Genomic DNA, 27,067 nt, shown 5'->3' with positions numbered 1-27,067 from the left:
ACTGTGTGTGTACTGTGTGTGTGTACTGTGTGTGTACCGTGTGTGTACTGTGTGTGTGTCTCTGTGTACTGTGTGTGTACTGTGTGTGTACTGTATGTGTGTACTGTGTGTGTACTGTGTGTTTGTACTGTGTGTGTACTGTGTGTGTACTGTGTGTTTGTACTGTGTGTTTGTACTGTGTGTACAGTGTGTGTGTACTGTGTGTGTACTGTGTGTGTACTGTGTGTAGTGTGTCTGTGTGTGTGTCTGTGTGTGTACTGTGTGTACTGTGTGTGTACTGTGTGTGTACTGTGTGTACTGTGTGTACTGTGTGTGTAATGTGTGTACTGTGTATACTGTGTGTGTACTGTGTGTATACTGTGTGTGTACTGTGTGTGTACTGTGTGTGTACTGTGTGTGTGTGTACTGTGTGTGTGTACTGTGTGTGTAATGTGTGTACTGTGTATACTGTGTGTGTACTGTGTGTGTACTGTGTGTGTACTGTGTGTGTGTGTACTGTGTGTGTGTACTGTGTGTGTACTGTGTGTACTGTGTGTACTGTGTGTGTACTGTGTGTATTAAGTGTGTAATGTGTGTGTGTACTGTGTGTGTACTGTGTGTGTACTGTGTGTACTGTGTATGTGTACTGTGTGTGTCCTGTGTGTGTACTGTGTGTAGTGTGTGTACTGCGTGTGTACTGTGTGTGTACTGTGTGTGTACTTTGTATACTGTGGGTGTACTGTGTGTGTACTGTGGGTGTACTGTGTGTGTACTGTGTGTGTGTACTGTGTGTGTACTGTGTATGTACTGTGTGTGTGTACTGTGTGTATACTGTGTGTATGTGTGTGTGTACTGTGTGTGTACTGTGTGTACCATGTGTGTACTGTGTGTGTACTGTGTGTGTACTGTGTGTTGACTGTGTTTGTGTACTGTGTGTGTACTGTGTGTGTGTACTGTGTGTGTACTGTGTGTGTACTGTGTGTACTGTGTATACTGTGTGTGTACTGTGTGTGTACTGTGTGTGTGTACTGTATGTGTGTACTGTGTGTGTACTGTGTGTGTACTGTGTGTGTACTGTGTGTGTGTACTCTATGTGTACTGTGTGTATTGTTTGTGTACTGTGTGTGTATTGTGTGTACTGTGTGTGTACTGTGTGAGTACTGTGTGTACTGTGTGTGTGTACTGTGTGTGTACTGTTTGTGTACTGTGTATACTGTGTGTACTGTATGTGTGTACTGTGTGTGTACTGTGTGTGTACTGTGTCTGCACTGTGTGTGTACTGTGTGTGTACTGTGTGTGTGTACTGTGTGTGTACTGTGTGTGTGTCTCTGTGTACTGTGTGTGTACTGTGTGTGTACTGTATGTGTGTGTATTGTGTGTGTACTGTGTGTGTACTGTGTGTGTGTACTGTGTGTGTACTGTGTGTGTGTACTGTGTGTGTACTGTGTGTGTACTGTGTGTACTGTGTGCGTACTCTGTGTGTGCTGTGTGTGTACTGTGTGTGTGTACTGTGTGTGTACTGTGTGTACTGTGTGTGTGTACTGTGTGTACCGTGTGTGTACGGGGTGTGTACTGTGTGTATGTACTGTGTGTGTACTGTGTGTGTGTACTGTGTGTGTACTGTGTGTGTAGTGTGTGTGTACACTGTGTGTGTACTGTGTGTGTACTGTGTGTGTACTGTGTGTACTGTGTGTGTACTCTATGTGTACTGTGTGTACTGTGTGTACTGTGTGTTTTTACTGTGTGTACTGTGTGTGTGTACTGTTTGTGTACTGTGTGTGTACTGTGTGTGTACTGTGTGTACTGTGTGTCTGTGTGTGTGTACTGTGTGTGTACTGTGTACTGTGTGTAATGTGTGTGTACTGTGTGTGTGTACTGTGTGTTGTGTGTGTGTACTGTGTGTGTACTGTGTGTCTGTGCGTGTGTGTCTGTGTCTGTACTGTGTGTGTACTGTGTGTGTACTGTGTGTGTACTGTGTGTACTGTGTGTGTACTGTGTGTACTGTGTGTACTGTGTGTGTACTGTGTGTACTGTGTATACTGTGTGTGTACTGTGTGTGTACTGTGTGTGTGTACTGTGTGTGTGTACTGTGTGTGTACTGTGTGTACTCTGTGTGTACTGTGTGTGTAATGTGTGTGTGTAATGTGTGTGTGTACTGTGTGTGTACTGTGTGTACTGTGTGTGTGTACTGTGTGTGTCCTGTGTGTGAACTGTGTGTATTGTGTGTACTGCGTGTGTACTGTGTGTGTACTGTGTGTGTACTGTGTATACTGTGTGTGTACTGTGTGTGTACTGTGTGTGTACTGTGTGTGTGTACTGTGTGTGTACTGTGTGTGTACTGTGTGTATTGTGTGTACTGTGTGTACTGTTTGTGTGTACAGTGTGTGTGTACTGTGTGTACTGTGTGTACTGTGTGTGTACTGTGTGTGTGTACTGTGTGTGTACTGTGTATGTGTAATGTGTGTGTACTGTGTGTGCACTGTGTGTGTGTGTACTATGTGTGTACTGTGTGTACTGTGTGTGTACTGTGTGTGTGTACTCTGTGTGTACTGTGTGTGTACTGTGTGTGTATTTTGTGTGTGTACTGTGTGTGTACTGTGTGTGTGTCTCTGTGTACTGTGTGTGTACTGTGTGTGTACTGTATGTGTACTGTGTGTGTGTACTGTGTGTGTACTGTGTGTGTACTGTGTGTGTGTGTACTGTGTGTGTGTAGTGTGTGTGTACTGTGTGTGTGTACTGTATGTGTACTGTGTGTACTGTGTGTGTACTGTGTGTGTACTGTGTGTGTACTGTGTGTGTGTACTGTGTGTACTGTGTGTGTGTACTGTGTTTGTACTGTGTGTGTACTGTGTATACTGTGAGTACTGTATGTGTGTACTGTGTGTGTACTGTGTGTGCACTGTGTGTGTACTGTGTGTGTACTATGTGTGTACTGTGTGTGTGTACTGTGTGTGTACTGTGTGTGTACTGTGTGTGTGTCTCTTTGTACTGTGTGTACTGTGTGTGTGCTGTGTGTGTACTGTGTGTGTACTGTGTGTGTACTGTGTGTACTGTGTGTGTACTGTGTGTACTGTGTGTGTATTGTGTGTACTGTTTGTGTACTGTTTGTGTCTGTGTACTGTGTGTGTACTGTGTGTGTGTACTGTGTGTGTACTGTGTGTCTACTGTGTGTACTGTGTGTGTACTGTGTGTGCCTGTGTACTGTGTGTACTGTGTGTGTACTGCGTGTACTGTGTGTGTACTGTGTGTGTACTGTGTGTGTACTGTGTGTGTACTGTGTGTACTGTGTGTGTGCACTGTGTGTACTGTGTGTGTACTGTGTGCACTGTGTGTGTACTGTGTGTACTGTTTGTGTACTGTGTGTGTACTGTGTGTACTGTGTGTGTGTGTAAAGTGTGTGTACTGTGTGTACTGTGTGTGTGTGTACTGTGTGTACTGTGTGTGTGTGTACTGCGTGTGTACTGTGTGTGTAGTGTGTGTGTACTGTGTGTGTGTACTGTGTGTGTACTGTGTGTACTGTGTGTGTACTGTGTGTACTGTGTGTGTACCGTGTGTACTGTGTGTGTACTGTGTGTGTACTGTGTGTGTAGTGTGTTTTACTGTGTGTGTACTGTGTGTGTACTGTGTGTACTGTGTGTGTACTATGTGTACTGTGTGTGTGCTGTGTGTACTGTATGTACTGTTTGTGTACTGTGTGTGTACTGTATGTGTGTACTGTATGTGTGTACTGTGTGTGTACTGTGTGTACTGTGTGTGTACTGTATGTGTGTACTGTGTGTTTGTGTACTGTGTGTGTGTACTGTGTGTGTGTAATGTGTTTGTGTACTGTGTGTGTACTGTGTGTACTGTGTGTGTACTGTGTGTGTCCTGTGTGTTTACTGTGTGTATTGTGTGTACTGCGTGTGTACTGTGTGTGTACTGTGTGTGTACTGTGTATACTGTGTGTGTACTGTGTGTGTACTGTGTGTGTACTGTGTGTGTGTACTGTTTGTGTACTGTGTGTACTGTGTGTGTACTGTGTGTACTGTGTGTGTACTGTGTGTGTACTGTTTGTGTGTACTGTGTGTGTGTACTGTGTGTACTGTGTGTGTACTGTGTGTGTGTACTGTGTGTGTACTGTGTATGTGTAATGTGTGTGTACTGTGTGTGCACTGTGTGTGTGTACTATGTGTGTACTGTGTGTGTACTGTGTGTGTACTGTGTGTGTACGGTGTGTACTGTGTGTGTATTTTGTGTGTGTACTGTGTGTGTGTACTGTGTGTGTACTGTGTGTGTACTGTGTGTGTGTCTCTGTGTACTGTGTGTGTACTATGTGTACTGTGTGTGTACTGTGTGTGTACTGTGTGTGTACTGTATGTGTACTGTGTGTGTGTACTGTGTGTGTACTGTGTGTGTACTGTGTGTGTGTGTACTGTGTGTGTGTAGTGTGTGTGTACTGTGTGTGTACTGTATGTGTACTGTGTGTGTACTGTGTGTGTACTGTGTGTGTACTGTGTGTGTACTGTGTGTACTGTGTGTGTACTGTGTGTGTACTGTGTATACTGTGTGTACTGTGTGTGTACTGTGTGTGTACTGTGTGTGTGTACTGTGTGTGTACTGTGTGTGTACTGTGTGTGTGTCTCTGTGTACTGTGTGTGTACTGTGTGTACTGTGTGTGTACTGTGTGTGTGTACTGTGTGTGTACTGTGTGTACTGTGTGTGTACTGTGTGTACTGTGTGTACTGTGTGTGTACTGTTTGTGTGTACTGTGTGTGTACTGTGTATGTGTAATGTGTGTGTACTGTGTGTGCACTGTGTGTGTGTGTGTACTATGTGTGTACTGTGTGTACTGTGTGTGTACTGTGTGTGTACTGTGTGTGTGTACTCTGTGTGTACTGTGTGTGTACTGTGTGTGTATTTTGTGTGTGTACTGTGTGTGTGTACTGTGTGTGTACTGTGTGTGTACTGTGTGTGTGTCTCTGTGTACTGTGTGTGTACTATGTGTACTGTGTGTGTACTGTGTGTGTGTACTGTGTGTGTACTGTGTATGTGTAATGTGTGTGTACTGTGTGTGCACTGTGTGTGTGTGTACTATGTGTGTACTGTGTGTACTGTGTGTGTACTGTGTGTGTGTACTCTGTGTGTCCTGTGTGTGTACTGTGTGTGTATTTTGTGTGTGTACTGTGTGTGTACTGTGTGTGTACTGTGTGTGTACTGTGTGTGTGTCTCTGTGTACTGTGTGTGTACTATGTGTACTGTGTGTGTACTGTGTGTGTACTGTGTGTGTACTGTATGTGTACTGTGTGTGTGTACTGTGTGTGTACTGTGTGTGTCCTGTGTGTGTGTAGTGTGTGTGTACTGTGTGTGTACTGTATGTGTACTGTGTGTACTGTGTGTGTACTGTGTGTGTACTGTGTGTGTACAGTGTGTGTGTACTGTGTGTACTGTGTGTGTACTGTGTGTGTACTGTGTGTGTACTGTGTGTACTGTATGTGTGTACTGTGTGTGTACTGTGTGTGTACTGTGTGTGCACTGTGTGTGTACTGTGTGTGTACTGTGTGTACTGTGTGTGTGTACTGTGTGTGTACTGTGTGTGTACTGTGTGTGTGTCTCTGTGTACTGTGTGTGTACTGTGTGTACTGTGTGTGTACTGTGTGTGTGTACTGTGTGTGTACTGTGTGTACTGTGTGTGTACTGTGTGTACTGTGTGTGTACTGTGTGAGTACTGTTTGTGTGTACTGTGTGTACTGTGTGTACTGTGTGTGTACTGTGTGTGTGTACTGTGTGTGTACTGTGTGTGTGTAATGTGTGTGTACTGTGTGTGCACTGTGTGTGTGTGCACTATGTGTGTACTGTGTGTACTGTGTGTGTACTGTGTGTGTGTACTCTGTGTGTACTGTGTGTGTACTGTGTGTGTATTTTGTGTGTGTACTGTGTGTGTGTACTGTGTGTGTACTGTGTGTGTACTGTGTGTGTGTCTCTGTGTACTGTGTGTGTACTATGTGTACTGTGTGTGTACTGTGTGTGTACTGTGTGTGTACTCTGTGTGTGTACTGTGTGTGTACTGTGTGTGTACTGTGTGTGTGTGTACTGTGTGTGTGTAGTGTGTGTACTGTGTATGTGTACTGTGTGCGTACTGTGTGTGTGTACTGTGTGTGTACTGTGTGTGTACTGTGTGTGTACTGTGTGTACTGTGTGTGTGTACTGTGTGTGTACTGTGTGTGTACTGTGTATACTGTGTGTACTGTATGTGTGTACTGTGTGTGTAATGTGTGTGTACTGTGTGTGCACTGTGTGTGTACTGTGTGTGTACTGTGTGTGTGTACTGTGTGTGTACTGTGTGTTTACTGTCTGTGTGTCTGTGTGTACTGCGTGTGTACTGTGTGTACTGTGTGTGTACTGTGTGTGCTGTGTGTGTACTGTGTGTGTACTGTGTGTGTCCTGTGTGTACTGTGTGTGTACTGTGTGTACTGTGTGTGTATTGTGTGTACTGTGTGTGTACTGTGTGTGCCAGTGTACTGTGTGTGTACTGTGTGTGTGTACTGTGTGTGTACTGTGTGTCTACTGTGTGTACTGTGTGTGTACTGTGTGTGCCTGTGTACTGTGTGTACTGTGTGTGTACTGCGTGTACTGTGTGTACTGTGTGTACTGTGTGTACTGTGTGTGTAGTGTGTGTACTGTGTATATACTGTGTGTGTACTGTGTGTGTACTGTGTGTACTGTGTGTGTACTGTGTGTGTACTGTGTGTACTGTGTGTGTGCACTGTGTGTACTGTGTGTGTACTTTGTGCACTGTGTGTGTACTGTGTGTACTGTTTGTGTACTGTGTGTGTACTGTGTGTGTACTGTGTGTACTGTGTGTGTGTGTGTAAAGTGTGTGTACTGTGTGTACTGTGTGTGTGTACTGTGTGTACTGTGTGTGTGTGTACTGTGTGTGTACTGTGTGTGTACTGTGTGTGTACTGTGTGTGTGTATACTGTGTGTGTACTGTGTGTACTGTGTGTACTGTGTGTGTACTGTGTGTGTACTGTGTGTATTGTGTGTGTACCGTGTGTACTGTGTGTGTACTGTGTGTGTACTGTGTGTGTAGTGTGTTTTTACTGTGTGTGTACTGTGTGTGTACTGTGTGTACTGTGTGTGTACTGTGTGTACTGTGTGTGTACTGTATGTGTACTGTGTGTACTGTATGTACTGTTTGTGTACTGTGTGTGTACTGTATGTGTGTACTGTATGTGTGTACTGTGTGTGTACTGTGTGTACTGTGTGTGTACTGTATGTGTGTACTGTGTGTTTGTGTACTGTGTGTGTACTGTGTGTGTACTGTGTGTACTGTGTGTGTACTGTGTGTGTAGTGTGTGTTTACTGTGTGTGTACTGTGTGTATACTATTTGTACTGTGTGTGTACTGTGTGTGTGTACTGTGTGTGTGTACTGTGTGTGTACTGTGTTTGTACTGTGTGTACTGTGTGTGTGCTGTGTGTACTGTGTGTGTACTGTGTGTGTGTACTGTGTGTACTGTGTGTGTACTGTGTGTGTACTGTGTGTACTGTGTGTGTACTTTGTGTGTACTGTGTGTGTGTGCTGTGTGTTTGTACTGTGTGTGTACTGTGTGTGTACTGTGTGTACTGTGTGTGTACTGTTTGTGTACTTTGTGTGTGTACTGTGTGTGTACTGTGTGTGTACTTTGTGTACTGTGTGTACTGTGTGTGTACTGTGTGTACTATGTGTGTACTGTGTGTGTACTGTGTGTGTACTGGGTGTACTGTGTGTGTACTTTGTGTGTACTGTGTGTGTACTGTGTGTGTGTGCTGTGTGTGTACTGTGTGTGTACTGTGTGTGTGTCTCTGTGTACTGTGTGTGTACTATGTGTACTGTGTGTACTGTGTGTGTACTGTATGTACTGTGTGTGTACTGTGTGTGTACTGTGTGTACTGTGTGTGTACTGTATGTGTGTGTACTGTGTGTGTACTGTGTGTGTGTGTACTGTGTGTGTACTGTGTGTGTGTACTATGTGTGTGTACTGTGTGTGTACTGTGTGTACTGTGTGTGTACTGTGTGTGTGCTGTGTGTGTACTGTGTGCGTACTGTGTGTGTACTGTGTGTGTGTACTGTGTGTGTACTGTGTGTGTACTGTGTGTGTGTACTGTGTGTACTGTGTGTGTACTGTGTGTGTACGTGTGTATGTACTGTGTGTGTACTGTGTGTGTGTACTGTGTGTGTACTGTGTGTGTACTGTGTGTGTACACTGTGTGTGTACTGTGTGTACTGTGTGTGTACTGTGTGTGTGTACTGTGTGTGTGTACTGTGTGTGTACTGTGTGTGTACTGTGTGTGTGTACTGTGTGTGTACTGTTTGTGTGTACTGTGTGTGTACTGTGTGTGTGTACTGTGTGTGTACTGTGTGTGTGTACTGTGTGTGTACTGTGTGTACTGTGTGTGTACTGTGTGTGTGTACTGTGTGTGTAATGTGTGTGTGTGTGTACTGTGTGTGTACTGTGTGTGTACTGTGTGTGTACTGTGTGTGTGTACTGTGTGTGTACTGTGTGTACTGTGTGTGTACTGTGTGTGTGTACTGTGTGTGTAATGTGTGTGTGTACTGTGTGGGTGTACTGTGTGTGTACTGTGTGTGTGTACTGTGTGTGTACTGTGTGTACTGTGTGTGTACTGTATGCACTGTGTGTGTACTGTGTGTACTGTGTGTGTACTGTGTGTGTGTACTGTGTGTGTGTACTGTGTGTGTACTGTGTGTGTGCTGTGTGTGTACTGTGTGTGTAATGTGTGTGTGTACTGTGTGTGTACTGTGTGTGTGTACTGTGTGTGTGTAATGTGTGTACTGTGTGTGTACTGTGTGTGTACTGTGTGTGTACTGTGTGTGTGTAGTGTGTGTGTGCTGTGTGTGTACTGTGTGTGCACTGTGTGTACTGTGTGTGTACTGTGTGTGTACTGTGTGTACTGTGTGTGTACTGTGTGTGTCTGTGTACTGTGTGTGTACTGTGTGTGTACTGTGTGTGTGTACTGTGTGTGTACTGTGTGTGTACTGTGTGTGCCTGTGTACTGTGTGTGTACTGTGTGTACTGCGTGTACTGTGTGTACTGTGTGTACTGTGTGTGTACTGTGTGTACTGTGTGTGTACTGTGTGTGTACTGTGTGTGTACTGTGTGTACTGTGTGTGTGTACTGTGTGTGTACTGTGTGTACTGTGTGTGTACTGTGTGTACTGTTTGTGTACTGTGTGTGTACTGTGTGTGTGTACTGTGTGTGTACTGTGTGTACTGTGTGTGTGTGTGTACTGTGTGTACTGTGTGTGTGTACTGTGTGTGTACTGTATGTGTGTACTGTGTGTATACTGTGTGTACTCTGTGTGTACTGTGTGTACTGTGTGTGTACTGTGTGTACTGTGTGTGTACTGTGTGTGTACTGTGTGTGTAGTGTGTTTTTACTGTGTGTGTACTGTGTGTACTGTGTGTGTACTGTGTGTGTACTGTGTGTACTCTGTGCGTGTACTATGTGTACTGTATGTACTGTGTGTGTACTGTGTGTGTACTGTGTGTGTACTGTATGTGTGTACTGTGTGTGTACTGTGTGTACTGTATGCGTACTGTATGTGTGTACTGTGTGTGTACTGTGTGTACTGTGTGTGTACTGTGTGTGTGTGTACTGTGTGTGTACTGTGTGTACTGTGTTTGTACTGTGTGTGTACTGTGTGTGTACTGTGTGTGTGTACTGTGTGTACTGTGTGTACTTTGTGTGTACTGTGTGTGTGTAATGTGTGTGTACTGTGTGTGTACTTTGTGTGTGTATTTTGTGTGTGTACTGTGTGTGTACTTTGTGTGTGTACTTTGTGTGTGTACTGTGTGTGTACTGTGTGTGTACTGTCTTTACTGTGTGTGTACTGTGTGTGTACTTTGTGTGTGTACTGTGTGTGTACTTTGTGTGTGTAGAGTTTGTGTGTACTGTGTGTTTGTACTGTGTGTGTACTGTGTCTACTGTGTGTGTACTGTTTGTGTACTGTGTGTGTGATGTGTGTGTACTGTGTGTGTGTACTGTGTGTGTACTGTGGTCACTGTGTGTACTGTGTGTGTACTGTGTGTGTGTACTGTGTGTGTTTACTGTATGTGTACTGTGTGTGTACTGTGTGTACAGTGTGTGTACTGTGTGTACTGTATGTGTACTGTGTGTGTGCACTGTGTGTGTACTGTGCCTGTACTGTGTGTGTACTCTGTGTGTGTACTGTGTGTGTACTGTGTGTACAGTGTGTGTACTGTGTGTGTACTGTATGTGTGTACTGTATGTGTGTACTGTGTGTGTACTGTGTGTGTACTGTGTGTGTGCTGTGTGTGTACTGTGTGTGTGTACTGTGTGTACTGTGTATACTGTGTGTGTACTGTGTGTGTGTACTGTGTGTGTGTACTGTATGTGTACTGTGTGTGTACTGTGTGTGTACTGTGTGTACTGTATGTGTACTGTATGTGTGTACTGTGTGTGTACTGTGTGTGTACTGTGTGGGTACTGTGTGTGTGCTGTGTGTGTACTGTGTGTTTACTGTGTGTGTACTGTGTGTACTGTGTGTGTACTGTGTGTGTGTACTGCGTGTGTGTACTGTATGTGTACTGTGTGTGTGTGTACTGTGTGTGTACTGTGTGTACTGTATGTGTACTGTGTGTGTGTACTGTGTGTGTACTGTGTGTGTGTACTGTGTGTACTGTGTGTGTACTGTGTGTGTACTCTGTGTGTGTACTGTGTGTGTACTGTGTGTACTGTATGTGTGTACTGTGTGTGTACTGTGTGTGTACTGTGTGTGTGTACTGTGTGTGTACTGTGTGTGTATGTACTGTGTGTGTGTACTGTGTGTGTGCTGTGTGTACAGTGTGTGTACTGTGTGTGTGTACTGTATGTGTGTACTGTGTGTGTACTGTGTGTGTGCTGTGTGTGTACTGTGTGTGTGTACTGTGTGTGTACTGTGTGTACTGTGTGTGTACTGTATGTGTCCTGTATGTGTACTGTGTGTGTGTACTGTGTGTGTGTACTGTATGTGTACTGTTTGTGTGTACTGTGTGTGTACTGTGTATACTGTATGTGTACTTTGTGTGTGTACTGTGTGTGTACTGTGTGTACAGTGTGTGTACTGTGTGTGTACTGTATGTGTGTACTGTGTGTGTACTGTGTGTGTACTGTGTGTGTGTACTGTGTGTATACTGTGTGTGTACTGTGTGTGTGTACTGTGTGTGTACTGTGTGTGTACTGAGTGTGTACACTGTGTGTGTGTACTGTGTGTGTACTGTGTGTGTACTGTGTGTGTGTACTGTGTGTGTACTGTGTGTGTACTCTGTGTGCGTACTGTGTGTGTGTACTGTGTGTACAGTGTGTGTACTGTGTGTGTACTGTGTGTGTACTGTGTGTGTGTACTGTGTGTACTGTGTGTGTACTATGTGTGTGTACTGTGTGTGTACTGTGTGTGTAATGTGTGTGTGTACTGTGTGTGTAATGTGTGTGTACTGGGTGTGTGTACTGTGTGTGTACTGTGTGTGTGTACTGTGTGTGTACTGTGTGTACTGTGTGTGTGTACTGTGTGTGTACTGTGTGTGTACTGTGTGTGTACTGTGTGTGTGTACTGTGTGTGTACTGTGTGTGTACTCTGTGTGTGTACTGTGTGTGTACTGTGTGTGTGTACTGTGTGTGTACTGTGTGTGTACTCTGTGTGTGTACTGTGTGTGTGTACTGTGTGTGTACTGTGTGTGTACTGTGTGTGTACTGTGTGTGTCTAGGAGGTCACATCATCGGATCCGTGCGGCAGTCTTCAAACACAGACAGGGCAAGTGACAGCCGCAGTGGCGATGGCGAGGAGAATCCTCCAGTGGATGAGGTTAGTGGTGTACTGTGTGTACTGTGTGTGTGTACTGTGTGTATACTGTGTGTGTGTGTACTGTGTGTGTACTGTGTGTGTGTACTGTGTGTGTGTACTGTGTGTGTACTGTGTGTGTGTACTGTGTGTGTACTGTGTGTGTACTGTGTGTAGTGTGTGTGTACTGTGTGTGTACTGTGTGTGTGTGTGTGTACTGTGTGTAGTGTCTGTGTACTGTGTGTGTACTGTGTGTGTGTGTACTGTGTGTACTGTGTGTGTACTGTGTGTGTACTGTGTGTGTACTGTGTGTGTGTACTGTGTGTGTACTGTGTGTGTACTGTGAGTGTACTGTGTGTGTACTGTGAGTGTACTGTGTGTGTGTACTGTGTGTGTACTGTGTGTGTGTACTGTGCGTGTACTGTGTGTGTACTGTGTGTGTACTGTGTGTGTGTACTGTGTGTGTACTGTGTGTGTACTGCGTGTACTGTGTGTGTGTGTGTGTACTGTGTGTGTACTGTGTGTGTGTACTGTGTGTGTACTGTGTGTGTACTGTGTGTGTGTACTGTGTGTTTACTGTGTGTGTGTGTGTACTGTGTGTAGTGTCTGTGTACTGTGTGTGTACTGTGTGTGTGTACTGTGTGTACTGTGTGTGTACTTTGTGTACTGTGTGTGTGTACTGTGTGTGTGTACTGTGTATGTGTACTGTGTGTGTACTGTGTGTGTGTACTGTGTGTGTACTGTGTGTGTGTACTGTGTGTGTACTGTGTGTGTGTACTGTGTGTGTACTGTGTGTACTGTGTATACTGTGTGTGTGTACTGTGTGTGTGTACTGTGTGTGTACTGTGTGTACTGTGTGTAGTGTGTGTGTACTGTGTGTGTACTGTGTGTACTGTGAGTGTACTGTGTGTACTGTGTGTATACTGTGTGTGTGTGTACTGTGTGTCTACTGTGTGTGTCTACTGTGTGTGTACTCTGTGTACTGTGTGTACTGTGTGTGTTTGTACTGTGCGTACTGTGTGTGTACTGTGTGTACTGTGTGTGTGTACTGTGTGTACTGTGTGTGTACTGTGTGTGTGTACTGTGTGTGTACTGTGTGTGTACTGTGTGTGTGTACTGTGTGTCTGTGTGTACTGTGTGTGTACTGTGTGTGTGTGTACTGTGTGTGTACTTTGTGTGTGTACTGTGTGTGTGTATTGTGTGTGTGTGTGTACTGTGTGTGTACTGTGTGCGTGTACTATGTGTGTACTGTGTGTACTGCGTGTGTACTGTGTGTGTACAGTGTGTGTCTGCTGTGTGTACTTTATGTGCTTACTGTGTGTACTGTATGTACGGTGTGAGTCTACTATGTGTACTGTATGTACTTTGTGTACTGTGTGTACTGTGTGTGTACTCTGTGTGTGTACAGTGTGTGTACTGTGTGTGTACTGTATGTGCCTACTGTGTGTACTGTGTGTACAGTGTGTGTCTGTTTGTGTCCTGTGTACTGTGTGTACTGTGTGTGTGTACTGTGTGTGTACTGTGTGTGTGTACTGTGTGTACTGTGTGTGTACTGTGTGTACTGTGTGTACAGTGTGTGTACTGCGTGTGTCCTGTGTACTGTGTGTACTGTGTGTGTGTACTGTGTGTGTACTGTGTGTACTGTGTGTACAGTGTGTGTGTTTGTGTCCTGTGTGTACTGTGTGTGTGTACTGTGTGTGTACTGTGTGTACTGTGTGTGTGTACTGTGTGTGTGTACTGTGTGTGTACTGTGTGTACTGTGTGTGTACTGTATGTGCCTACTGTGTGTACTGTGTGTACACTGTGTGTGTCTGTTTGTGTACTGTGTACTGTGTGTACTGTGTGTGTGTACTGTCTGTGTACTGTGTGTACTGTGTGTGTACTGTGTGTACTGTGTGTACAGTGTGTGTGTTTGTGTCCTGTGTACTGTGTGTACTGTGTGTGTGTACTGTGTGTGTACTGTGTGTACTGTGTGTGTGTACTGTGTGTGTACTGTGTGTGCCTACTGTGTGTACTGTGTGTACACTGTATGTGCCTACTGTGTGTACTGTGTGTACACTGTGTGTGTCTGTTTGTGTACTGTGTACTGTGTGTACTGTGTGTGTGTACTGTCTGTGTACTGTGTGTACTGTGTGTGTACTGTTTGTGTACTGTATGTGTATTGTGTATGTGTACTGTGTGTGTGTGTACTGTGTGTGTACTGTATGTGTACTGTGTGTGTACTGTGTGTGTGTACTGTGTGTTTGTACTGTGTGTGTGTGTACTGTGTGTGTATACTGTGTGCGTGTACAGTGCGCGTACAGTGCGTGTACAGTGTGTACAGTGCACGCGAGCGTTAAAACCCCCCGCTGTGGATGCTGCCCACTGCTACCCCAAGGCCACCGTCAAAATTCCTCAATCTCAGCTCGGGGGGACCGGTTAACCCCCCAAAACTCCGCCTCCAGTTGCTTGTGGCGGGGAGGGGCACGACGCCCCCTCCCCGTTGAGCCTCCTGCCGAGGAGAACCGAGACCGACACCGACACCGGCACCGGCGGCTCGAAGCGGGGGAGAGGCTGCCGCTGCTCCTGTCCGGAGCTGGAGCGGTACCGCGTGGATCTCTGTGGCATTCAGGAGGTCCGGTGGACCGGTTTTTCAGCGCGGGGTGTTTATAGAGGAGAGGCTGCCGCTGCTCCTGTCTGGAGCTGGAGCGGTACCGCCTGGATCTCTGTGGCATTCAGGAGGGTCCCCCTGGACCGGTTTTTCAGCGCGGGCGTTTGTGGAGGAGAGGCTGCCGCTGCTCCTGTCCGGAGCTGGAGCGGTACCGCGTGGATCTCTGTGGCATTCAGGAGGTCCGGTGGACCGGTTTTTAGCACGGGCGTTTGTAGGGGAGAGGCTGCCGCTCCTCTGTCGGGAGCTGGACCGGTACCGCCTGGATCTCTGCGGCATTCAGGAGGTCCGGTGGACCGGTTTTCAGCGCGGGGTGTTTATAGAGGAGAGGCTGCCGCTGCTCCTGTCTGGAGCTGGAGCGGTACCAACTGGATCTCTGCGGCTATTCAGGAGGTCCCGGTGGGCCGGTCCTGGTGTGTGTGTGTGTGTGTAACAGAGGAGAGGCTAAATTTTGATTGAAAGCTTTCGTGACTGCAGGGATTCACAAACCAGGAGGTCCCCGTGGACCGGCTCTGGCTCCTGCCACCGTGAGGGGTGGACAGTCCTCTACTCGAAGGCAGGAGATTGCCAAACGACAGGGTGTGGCTCTTCTTTGGAAAAAAAATAATGAAGGTGGCGTGGGAGCGTGGCGATGAGGTGTGGGAAGCTGTAAGCCCCAGGCTACTTTGGGCTCGCCTTCCCATCAACCGGAGGCGAGGAGTGGTGGTCGTGGTTACTTATGCCCCCACCGAAGACGAACATCCGTGGAGGGATGCAGGCAAAGCCGATGAGTCAGATGCCTTCTATGACCTCCTGTCACAGGTGCTGGCTAAAGTGGCCCCTCGGGATAGAGTCATCTTGTTGGGCAACTTCTATGCCCGAGGGCATGGGTCAGATCAGCTCAATAACAACGGTAGGAGGCTGCTAGATAATTGTGCAGCCGATGGGCTTGTAATTACCAACACGCTGTTCCGGCATCGGCGCATCCACACAACATCATGGATGCATGCCGGGTCCAAGCAAGAACATCTGCTGGACTACGTAGTGACGGACCAGCGGATGCGAGCCCATGTTCCTGACACCAGGACCTACCGTGAAGCTGATCTGCCCTCTGACCATCGACTAGTCATCTGTAAGATGCACCTGCCATTCTTCCACTCCGGTGGTGGGTGTACACCCAGGACCCCATTCAAACCCATAGTCACCTGGTCTCAGCTAGCCGATGAAAGTGTCAATCGAGAATTACATCATCGCTTGCGGCTGGGATTGGCATCGTCCCCGACTCCTCCTGATGTCGAGGGGGAATGGGCGAGGTTTAGGACTGTGACTCATGCAGCTGCAATGGCTGCTTTGGGTACGCGGTCCAGACCTCCCCAGAGACCCTGGCTGACAGAGGAGTTGTTCAGGATGGTTGAGAAAAAGCGACAGGCCCACTGTCATTGGCTACAGAATCCTACGTCAGAGAATGAGGAGGCTTACCGCAGCCTTCGCTCGGAGGTTCGGAGAGCCGTGAGGCGCTGCAAGGATGGGTGGGTTGCTGAGGAGATGGAATCTTCCTCAGTGGCCCGCGATCACATATCGCTCTTGAATTCCATCAAAAAGTAACTTGCAGCGCCATGCCTATTACCATCATTAGGGGAAAGAACGGTGATCCAATCTCCCACCCCCAGGAACGGGTTTGCAGATTTTGCTGAGCATTTCTGTGGGGTCCTGGGGGAGGGGAAATCCCTCAGCCAGGAAAACATCGTGGCACAAAGTGAGGATGACCCTGCTGAGGCTGCGGTGCCTCAAATGTTAGCAGAAGTCACCCCCTGTGAGTGGCTGGCTGAGGTGCCATCTGTTGAGGAAGTACTGAAGGCGATCCGGAGTCTGAGACCAGGAAAGTCACCAGGCAGAGATGATCTCCCAAGCGAAATGCTGAGGGAGGGTGGCGTTTGTTCGTAGATTGAATTTAGCGCAACCCTATATGACGTAATAATAACTATATACTGTTCTTTACACTGCACTATACAACTATACACTACACTATACACTACACTACTATACACTACACTATACACTACTATCCACTACACTATACACTACACTACACTATCCACTACTATACACTACACTATACACTACACTACACTATCCACTACTATACACTACACCACTATACACTACACCACTATATACTACACTACTATACACTACTATACACTACTATACATTATACTATACACTACACTATACACTACACTATACACTACACTATACACTACACTACTATACACTACTATACACTACTATACATTACACTATACACTACACTACTATATACTACACTACTATACACTACATTATAGACTACACGACTATACACTACACTGCTATAAACTACACTACTATACACTACACTACTATAGACTACACTACTATACACTACACTACTGTACACTACACTATACACTACACTATACACTAAACTACTATACACTACTATACATTACACTATACACTACACTACTATATACTACACTACTATACACTACATTATACACTACACGACTATACACTACACTACACTGCTATACACTACAATACTATACACTACACTACTATATACTGCACTACTATACACTACACTACTATACACCACACTATAAACTACACCTCTATACACTACTATACACTACACTATACACTACACGATACAGTACACTATACACTACACCTCTATACAATACACTATCCACTACACCACTATACACTACACTACTATCCACTACACTCTACAGCACTATACACTACACTACTATACACTACACTATACACTACACGATACAGTACACTATACACTACACCTCTATACAATACACTATCCACTACACCACTGTACACTACACTATTATCCACTACACTCTACAGCACTATACACTACACTACTATACACTACACTATACACTACACTCTACACTACTATACACTACACTATACACTACACTACTATACACTACACTATACACTACACTATACACTACTATCCACTACACTCTACACTACTATACACTACACTATACACTACTATACACTAGACTACACACTACACTATACACTACACTATACACTACTACACACACTACACTATACACTACACTATACACTACACTACACTGTACACGACATTATACACCACACTACAGCAGCAAAAGCAGCTCGAGCAGAAGCAGCAACAGCAGCAACAGCAACAACAACAACATCAACAACTACAACATCAACAGCAGCAACATCAACAACAACATCAACAACAACAACATCAACAGCAGCAACATCAACAACATCAACAACAACATCAACAACATCAACAACATCAACATCAACGACATCAACAACATCAACAACAACAGCAACAACATCAACAACAACAACATCAACAGCAACATCAACAACATCAACAGCAGCAACATCAACAACTACAACATCAACAACATCAACAACAACAACAACATCAACAACAACAACATCAACAACAACAACATCAACAACAACATCATCAACAACATCAACAACAGCAGCAACATCTACAACAACATCAACAACAACATCAACAACAACAACAACATCAACAACAACATCAACAACATCAACAACAGCAGCAGCAGCAGCAACAACAACAACAACAACAGGGACATAAATCGTATTAGTTCCAGTAGACACAGAGACACACAGAGACACAGAGACACACAGAGACACACAGAGATACACAGAGACACACAGATACACACAGAGACACACAGATACACACAGAGAGACACAGAGACACACAGAGATACACACAGACACACAGAAACACACAGAGACACACAGAGAGACACAGACACACAGAGACACACAGAGACACACACAGACACACAGAGATACACAGAGACACACAGAGACACACAGAGACACACAGAGATACACAGAGACACAAAGATACACACAGAGATACACAGAGACGCACAGAGACACACAGAGACACACAGAGACACACAGACACAGAGACACACAGAGACACACGGAGACACACAGAGACACACAGAGACGCACAGAGATACACAGAAACACAGATACACAGAGACACACAGAGACGCACAGAGATACACAGAAACACACAGAGATACATACAGACACAGAGACGCACAGAGACACACAGAGACACACACAGAGACACACAGAGACACACAGAGATACAGAGACACACAGAGACACACAGAGACACACAGAGATACACAGAAACACACAGAGATACACACAGACACACAGAGACACACAGAGATACACAGAGACACACAGACACACAGAGACGCACAGAGACACACAGAGACACACAGATACGCACAGACACACAGAGACACACAGAGATACACAGAGACACACAGAGACACACAGAGACACAGAGATACACAGCGACACAGAGACACACAGAGATACACAGAGACACACAGAGACGCACAGAGACGCACAGAGATACACAGAGACACAGAGACACACATAGAGACACACAGAGACACACATAGAGACACACATAGAGACACACAGAGACACACAGAGATACAGAGACACAGAGACACACAGAGACACACAGAGACACACAGAGATACAGAGACACAGAGATACAGAGACACACAGAGACACACATAGAGACACACAGAGACACACATAGAGACACACAGAGACACACAGAGATACAGAGACACAGAGACACATAGAGACACACAGAGACACACAGAGACACACAGAGATACAGAGACACAGAGATACAGAGACACACAAAGACACACAGAGACACACAGAGACACATAGAGACACACAGAGACACACAGAGATACAGAGACACAGACACATAGAGACACACAGAGACACACAGAGACACACAGAGTGTTGTATATGGGCCTTTTCCCACAATTGATATTAATGATAATATTTACCGATTTTTTATTTTTTAATAAAAATCGGTAAATATTATTTTCATGAAGCTCGATGAGAGGGGTGAAGAGCGCTTGACAAAGGAGTTCACGTGTCAGGACAGGAGGAATTTAACATTGAACAAAAGCTGAGGAGGGATTAGCTCGTGACAGAAAATAGCTTAAATGTCGCTATGGTTTGCTTTATGATAGTTGGTAATTGGAGGACTTTAGCATCCATATACTGAATGCCTCCGTGGATATGTAAGCTTTGACTTTAACACAGATATTTTTTTGTCACAAGCTAATCCCTCAGCTTTGTTCAATGTTAAATTTCTCCTGCCCTGGCACGTGAACTCCTTTGTCAAGGGCTCTCCACGCCTCTCACCGAGCTTCATGATAGTTGGTAATTGGAGGGCTTTAGAGTCCATATACTGAATGCCTCCGTGGCTATGTAAGCTTTGACTTTAACACGGATATTTTTCTGTCGCAAGCTAATCCCTCAGCTTTGTTCAATGTTAAATTTCTCCTGGTCCGGCACGTGAACTCCTTTGTCAAGGGCTCTTCACGCCTCTCACCGAGCTTAAAAGTCGCTATGGTTTGCTTTTGGATAGTTGGTAATTGGAGGGCTTTAGCGTCCATATACTGAATGCCTCCGTGGATATGTAAGCTTTGACTTTAACACGGCTATTTTTTTGTCACGAGCTAATCCCTCAATCTTCTTGTTCAATGTTAAATTTCTCCTGGTCTGACACGTGAACTCCTTTGTCAAGGGCTCTTTACCCCTCTCACCGAGCTTAAAAGTCGCTACGGTTTGCTTTATGATAGTTGGTAATTGGAGGGCTTTAGCGTCCATATACTGAATGGCTCCGTGGATATGTGAACTTTGACTTTAACACGGCGATTTTTCTGTCACGAGCTAATCCCTCAGTCTTCTTGTTCAATGTTAAATTTCTCCGGCTCCGACACGTGAACTCCTTTGCCAAGGGCTCTTCACGCCTCTCACCGAGCTTCATGATAGTTGGTAATTGGAGGGCTTTAGCGTCCATATACTGAATGCCTCCGTGGATATGTGAACTTTAGACTTTAACACGGCTATTTTTCTGTCGCGAGCTAATCCCTCAGCTTTGTTCAATGTTAAATTTCTCCGGCTCCGACACGTGAACTCCTTTGCCAAGGGCTCTTCCCTCATGCCCTGACACGTGAACTCCTTTGTCAAGGGCTCTCCACCCCTCCCGCCGAGCTTTAAAAAAAGGACGCTGCGAATCTCAGCGGCGGTCGTTGATGAGCTCCGATCCCGCCGGCAGGTTTCTCTTCTTTCGCCTGAAGGAGGCCGCTTGTGCCGTGGCCGAAACGCCGTGAGAATTTCACCGTGCACGTTTTTAGAAAAAAAATTTTTTTTAAACTTTTCACCATCTTACTCCCATCCTACGCGGTCGCGACTTTGCCGAAAGAACCGCGGAAGAACGGCGCCTTGAGTCACGCATGGCATCATAACTGCGGGTGGTACGGCGCCACATCACGGATAGCTACATGAAGCCTCAACACACCTTGCTTGCTAGGTTCGAGGCTTCCGTGACTGCAACGATCCACTCGGTAAAGTCACCGCGTGGGTTAAAAAAAAAAAAATTTAAACCACAAAAAAAAATCACGACGTTTCAGGCCACAGCACAAACGGCCTTCAGCAGGTGAATGGGGGCCAGCGCTGTCCAGCGGACAGCGTTGGAGTGAAGAAAGCCAAGCCGCTGGTCCGCCTCCCTTTAAGCTGTGAGGGGGGGGGGCAAACAGCTAAACGCCCTGACCAAAGGACATGAGCATGAAACGCACCACTGACAAAGCTTGGGATTAGCACAAGATGATAATGCACCACCCTGGGAGTTTGGAATGCCACTGCTAGAATAAATACACTGTACCATTGACATTTAGATTCGAAGCTTTCGTGCCTGCAAGGATCCATACTCATTGCTTCTATTAGGTAAAGTCACGTAGGTAAAAAAAATAATAATAAAACAGCAAAAATCACGACCTTGGAATTGTGGAGTGCCACTATTTGAAATAAATATAATGTACCATTGAAATTAGTTTAATGTTTGGTTCGATTACAGAACGTCTTTCCAATGGTTTGCTTAATTTGAGACCATCTTCTCGGTTGAAATTGTGCCTGTGTTTTAAAAAAAAAGACAATCTGAATTGCCTCGTGGACAAATCTCTGATGATAACCCATAGGTTTGCAAACGGCCCTTGGTATCGGAGAAAATTGTATCGTGGCAAACCCACAGCGTTGAAACGGTGATCAGCTACGGCGGAAGAATTCGTTCTGCCGTGTTTCAAACCCTTTGTGTGCGTCGGGAAATGTCATGCCGGGGGTGAGGAGGAGGAGGAGGAGGAGGAGGAGGAGGAGGAGGCTCGCCCCTCCTTCCAGACTCATCAGAGCGAGACTAAGGACGCACTCGGAGCATCAGTTAACTTCCGATGGTCTCTGTGGACGCGAGGAAGTCGAGGTGGCCGGTGGCTTAACCGAGACTAACATCCCCTCAATAAATGACACGCGCACACGGACACACGGCAATCCATACCACCACCACCACCACCGCCACCCACCGCACAAAAGCGAGCTCAAAGCGAGATGATCCGGTCCTCTGCGAGAAGGCGTAGCCAGAGAGAGAGAGAGAGACTTTGGCGGATGATGAAAACAAAAACAAAAACGAAAACAAAAATAATTTAAAAAATCCGGAGACCCGCGAGCGTTGAGGTCATCGGCGACCGGCTGATGACCTCAACGCGGGAAAAGACTCGGCAACGCGCCGCACGGATTCGGCAAAAGGCGTTCCGCCCGGCACCTCGACTCGCAAGAGTTCAGCGGGTCCTGGCTAAGCTGGCGGGGGTTCCGGCATCGGCGACTTAGGCAGAACGCCTTCTTTGGGTTCCTTTCGGTAAAAGGCTCTTTGGTTCTATTGGGTAAAGTTCACCACGTAGGTGAAAATGAAACAACAACAACAACAACAACAAAATTCTCACGAGACGTTTCGTCCGCGACAACAAGCGGCCTTCATCAGGCGAAGGGACGAGTGTGGATCCTAGCAGTCACGAAAGCTTTAAATCTAGAATTATTTCGGTAAAGTCACCACCGCGTAGGATGAGGATAAGATAATAAATAAAATAAAATAACACGATCAAAATTCTCACGACGTTTCGGCCACACAACACAAGCGGCCTTCATCAGGCGAAGGGACGAGACTGTCTGGTAGGACCAGCGCTGGAGTGAAAGAGCCACGTTCAGATCGCGACCTTTAAGCTGTGTGAGAGGAAACAAAGCGCCTTGACAAACACAGCTTAAAGGTCGTGATCTAAGCGTGGCTTCTTTCACTCCAGCGCTGTCCTACCAGACAGTCTCGTCCCTTCGCCTGATGAAGGCCGCTTGTGTTGTTGTTGTTGCGGCCGAAACCGTCGCGTCTTCTGGTCCAACACCAGCGGAGAGACTAAAGGGCTCTAAGAAAAGCTGTCTCTGGTGTGGACCAATCAAATTCAAGGACAGTGCCAATATTATTATTATCAGAGCTGTCTTTTTGTTTGCATTTTGACTGTTTGTGTTGTGGTTATTGCAGACACGATGCCTTGAATAAAGGTGTCAGTTTTTGTGCCAGTTAAAAGGGTAAAAACCTATTCCTATATCTTATTACTGGCAAAGGAGGTCTCATAATGTAAATGTTCACCCCGAGCCCCTCAATAACTCTGATAGTGCGCTGCTGTTTTTGAGTTGTACGCCTTTTGGCGTCTTCTGGTCCAACACCATCGGAGAGACTAAAGGGCTCTAAGAAAAGCCGTCTCTGGTGTGGACCAATCAAATTCAAGGACAGTGCCAATATTATTATTATTATCAGAGTTGTCTTTTATTATTATCAATATTATTATCAATATTATTATCAGAGTTGTCTTTTATTATTATCAATATTATTATCAATATTGTTATCAGAGTAGTCTTTTTGTTTGCATATTGATATTGATAATATTGATAATAATATTATTATCAGAGTTGTCTTTTATTATTATCAATATTATTATCAGAGTTGTCTTTTATTATTATCAATATTATTATCAATATTATTATCAGAGTTGTCTTTTATTATTATCAATATTATTATCAATATTATTATCAGAGTTGTCTTTTTTTGTTTGCATATTGATATTGATAATATTGATAATAATATTATTATCAGAGTTGTCTTTTATTATTATCAATATTATTATCAATATTATTATCAGAGTTGTCTTTTTTTGTTTGCATTTTGGCTACTTGTGTTGTGGCTATTGCAGACATGATGCCTTGAATAAAGGTGTCAGTTTTAGTGCCAGTTAAAAAAGGGTTAAAACCTATTCCTATATCTTGTTACTGGCAAAGGATGTCTCATAATGTAAATGCTCACCCGGAGCACCTCAATAACTCTGATGGTGGCGCTGTTTTTGAGTTGTGTGACGCCTTTTGGCGTCTTCTGGTCCAACACCAGCGGAGAGACTAAAGGGCTCTAAGAAAAGCCGTCTCTGGTGTGGACCAATCAAATTCAAGGACAGTGCCAATATTATTATTATCAGAGTTGTCTATTTTTATTATTATCAATATTATTATCAATATTATTATCAGAGTTGTCTTTTATTATTATCAATATTATTATCAGAGTTGTCTTTTATTATTATCAATATTATTATCAATATTATTATCAGAGTTGTCTTTTTTTGTTTGCATATTGATATTGATAATATTGATAATAATATTATTATCAGAGTTGTCTTTTATTATTATCAATATTAATATCATTATTATTATCAGAGTTGTCTTTTTTTGTTTGCATTTTGACTGCTTGTGTTGCGGCTATTGCAGACACGATGCCTTGAATAAAGGTGTCAGTTTTTGTGCCAGTTAAAAAAGGGTAAAAACCTATTCCTATATCTTGTTACTGGCAAAGGAGGTCTCATAATGTAAATGTTCACCCCGAGCCCCTCAATAACTCTGATGGTGGCGCTGTTTTTGAGCTGTACGCCTTTTGGCGTCTTCTGGTCCAACACCAGCGGAGAGACTAAAGGGCTCTAAGAAAAGCCGTCTCTGGTGTGGACCAATCAAATTCAAGGACAGTGCCAATATTATGATCAGATTTGTCTCTTTTTGTTTGCATTTTGACTGTTTGTGTTGTGGATATTGCAGACACGATGCCTTGAATAAAGGTGTCAGTTTTTTGTGCCAGTTAAAAAAGTGTAAAACCTATTCCTATATCCTGTTACTGGCAAAGGAGGTCTCATAATGTAAATGCTCACCCGGAGCACCTCAATAACTCTGATGGTGCTCTGCTGTTTTTGAGCTGTACGCCTTTTGGCGTCTTCTGGTCCAACACCAGCGGAGAGACTAAAGGGCTCTAAGAAAAGCCGTCTCTGGTGTGGACCAATCAAATTCAAGGACAGTGCCAATATTATTATTATCAGAGTTGTCTTTTATTATTATCAATATTATTATCAATATTGTTATCAGAGTTGTCTTTTATTATTATCAATATTATTATCAGAGTAGTCTTTTTGTTTGCATATTGATATTGATAATATTGATAATAATATTATTATCAGAGTTGTATTTTATTATTATCAATATTATTATCAGAGTAGTCTTTTTGTTTGCATATTGATATTGATAATATTGATAAAAATATTATTATCAGAGTTGTATTTTATTATTATCAATATTATTATCAATATTATTATCAGAGTTGTCTTTTTGTTTGCATTTTGACTGTTTGTGTTGTGGTTATTGCAGACACGATGCCTTGAATAAAGGTGTCAGTTTTTTGTGCCAGTTAAAAAAGGGTAAAACCTATTCCTATATCTTGTTACTGGCAAAGGAGGTCTCATAATGTAAATGCTCACCCGGAGCACCTCAATAACTCTGATAGTGGCGCTGTTTTTGAGTTGTGTGACGCCTTTTGGCGTCTTCTGGTCCAACACCAGCGGAGAGACTAAAGGGCTCTAAGAAAAGCCGTCTCTGGTGTGGACCAATCAAATTCAAGGACAGTGCCAATATTATTATCAGAGTTGTATTTTATTATTATCATCAATATTATTATCAATATTATTATCAGATTTGTCTTTTATTATTATCAATATTATTATCAGAGTTGTCTTTTATTATTATCAATATTATTATCAGAGTTGTCTTTTATTATTATCAATATTATTATCAATATTATTATCAGAGTTGTCTATTATTATCAATATTATTATTATCAGAGTTGTCTATTATTATCAATATTATTATCAATATTATTATTATCAGAGTTGTCTTTTATTATTATCAATATTATTATCAATATTATTATCAGAGTTGTCTTTTTTTGTTTGCATATTGATATTGATAATATTGATAATAATATTATTATCAGAGTTGTCTTTTATTATTATCAATATTATTATCAATATTATTATCAGAGTTGTCTTTTTATGTTTGCATTTTGACTGTTTGTGTTGTGGTTATTGCAGACACGATGCCTTGAATAAAGGTGTCAGTTTTTTGTGCCAGTTAAAAGGGTAAAAACCCTATAACTATACTAATGACGTATGTTTGTGCCTTTGGGGCACAATCATTGCTTTGATCGCCTTTTGCATGAATATCGTCGTTTGAATTTTTAAGGACTTCAGTCCTAAAATTTTGATTTAAAGCTTTCGTGACTGCGGGGATGATTCATATTCTTGGTTCTTTCGGTTAAGTCACCACCACATTAGAAGGGAAACAATGAAATGATAAAAATATAAAACAATAAAATTATTATTCTTGGTTCTTTGGGTAAAGTCACCACCACGTTAGAAGGGAAACAATAAAATGATAAAAATATAAAACAATAAAATTATTGTAAAACAATACAATTGTTATTCTTGGTTCTTTGGGTAAAGTCACCACCACGTTAGAAGGGAAACAATAAAATAATAAAAATATAAAACAATAAAATTATTATTCTTGGTTCTTTCGGTAAAGTCACCACCACGTTAGAAGGGGAAACAATAAAGTAATAAAAATATAAAACAACAAAATTATTGTAACACAATACAATTATTATTCTTGGTTCTTTCGGTAAAGTCACCACCACGTTAGAAGGGAAACAATAAAATAATAAAAATATAAAACAATAAAATTATTATTCTTGGTTCTTTCGGTAAAGTCACCACCACGTAGAAGGGGAACAATAAAATAATAAAAATATAAAACAATAAAATTATTATTCTTGGTTCTTTCGGTAAAATCACCACCACGTTAGAAGGGAAACAATACAATAATAAAAATATAAAACAATAAAATTATTATTCTTGGTTCTTTGGGGGTAAAGTCACCACCACGTTAGAAGGGAAACAATAAAATAATAAAAATATAAAACAATAAAATTGTTATTCTTGGTTCTTTCGGTAAAGTCACCACCACGTAGAAGGGAAACAATAAAATAATAAAAATATAAAACAATATATAATTATTGTAACACAATAAAATTGTTATTCTTGGTTCTTTCGGTAAAGTCACCACCACGTTAGAAGGGAAACAATAAAATAATAAAATTATAAAACAATAAAATTGTTATTCTTGGTTCTTTCGGTAAAGTCACCACCACGTTGAAGGGGAAACAATAAAATAATAAAAATATAAAACAATAAAATTATTATTCTTGGTTCTTTGGGTAAAGTCACCACCACGTT

General features: G+C 43.5%; 1 protein-coding gene across 1 annotated transcript in view; it reads left to right on the top strand.

Annotated features, from left to right (window-relative positions):
• LOC142907746 (uncharacterized) overlaps positions 1-16,887 on the top strand; it is a 152,704-nt gene extending 135,817 nt beyond the window's left edge. Inside the window, exons 14-15 of the mRNA XM_076057470.1 lie at positions 11,721-11,818; positions 16,769-16,887. Coding sequence (XP_075913585.1) covers positions 11,721-11,775 — 55 coding nt within the window. The 3' untranslated portion in view covers positions 11,776-11,818; positions 16,769-16,887. The remainder of the gene's footprint in view (positions 1-11,720; positions 11,819-16,768) is intronic.
• The last annotated feature ends 10,180 nt before the right edge of the window (positions 16,888-27,067 follow it).

Source organism: Petromyzon marinus, chromosome 82 (genome assembly GCF_048934315.1).
Source record: "Petromyzon marinus isolate PM22_M1 ecotype Great Lakes invasive population chromosome 82, UKy_Petmar_22M1.pri1.0, whole genome shotgun sequence".
NCBI classification, from domain to species: Eukaryota; Metazoa; Chordata; class Hyperoartia; order Petromyzontiformes; family Petromyzontidae; genus Petromyzon; species Petromyzon marinus.
Note: the sequence above shows the minus strand (reverse complement) of the source record. Positions and strands in the feature narration are given on the sequence as shown.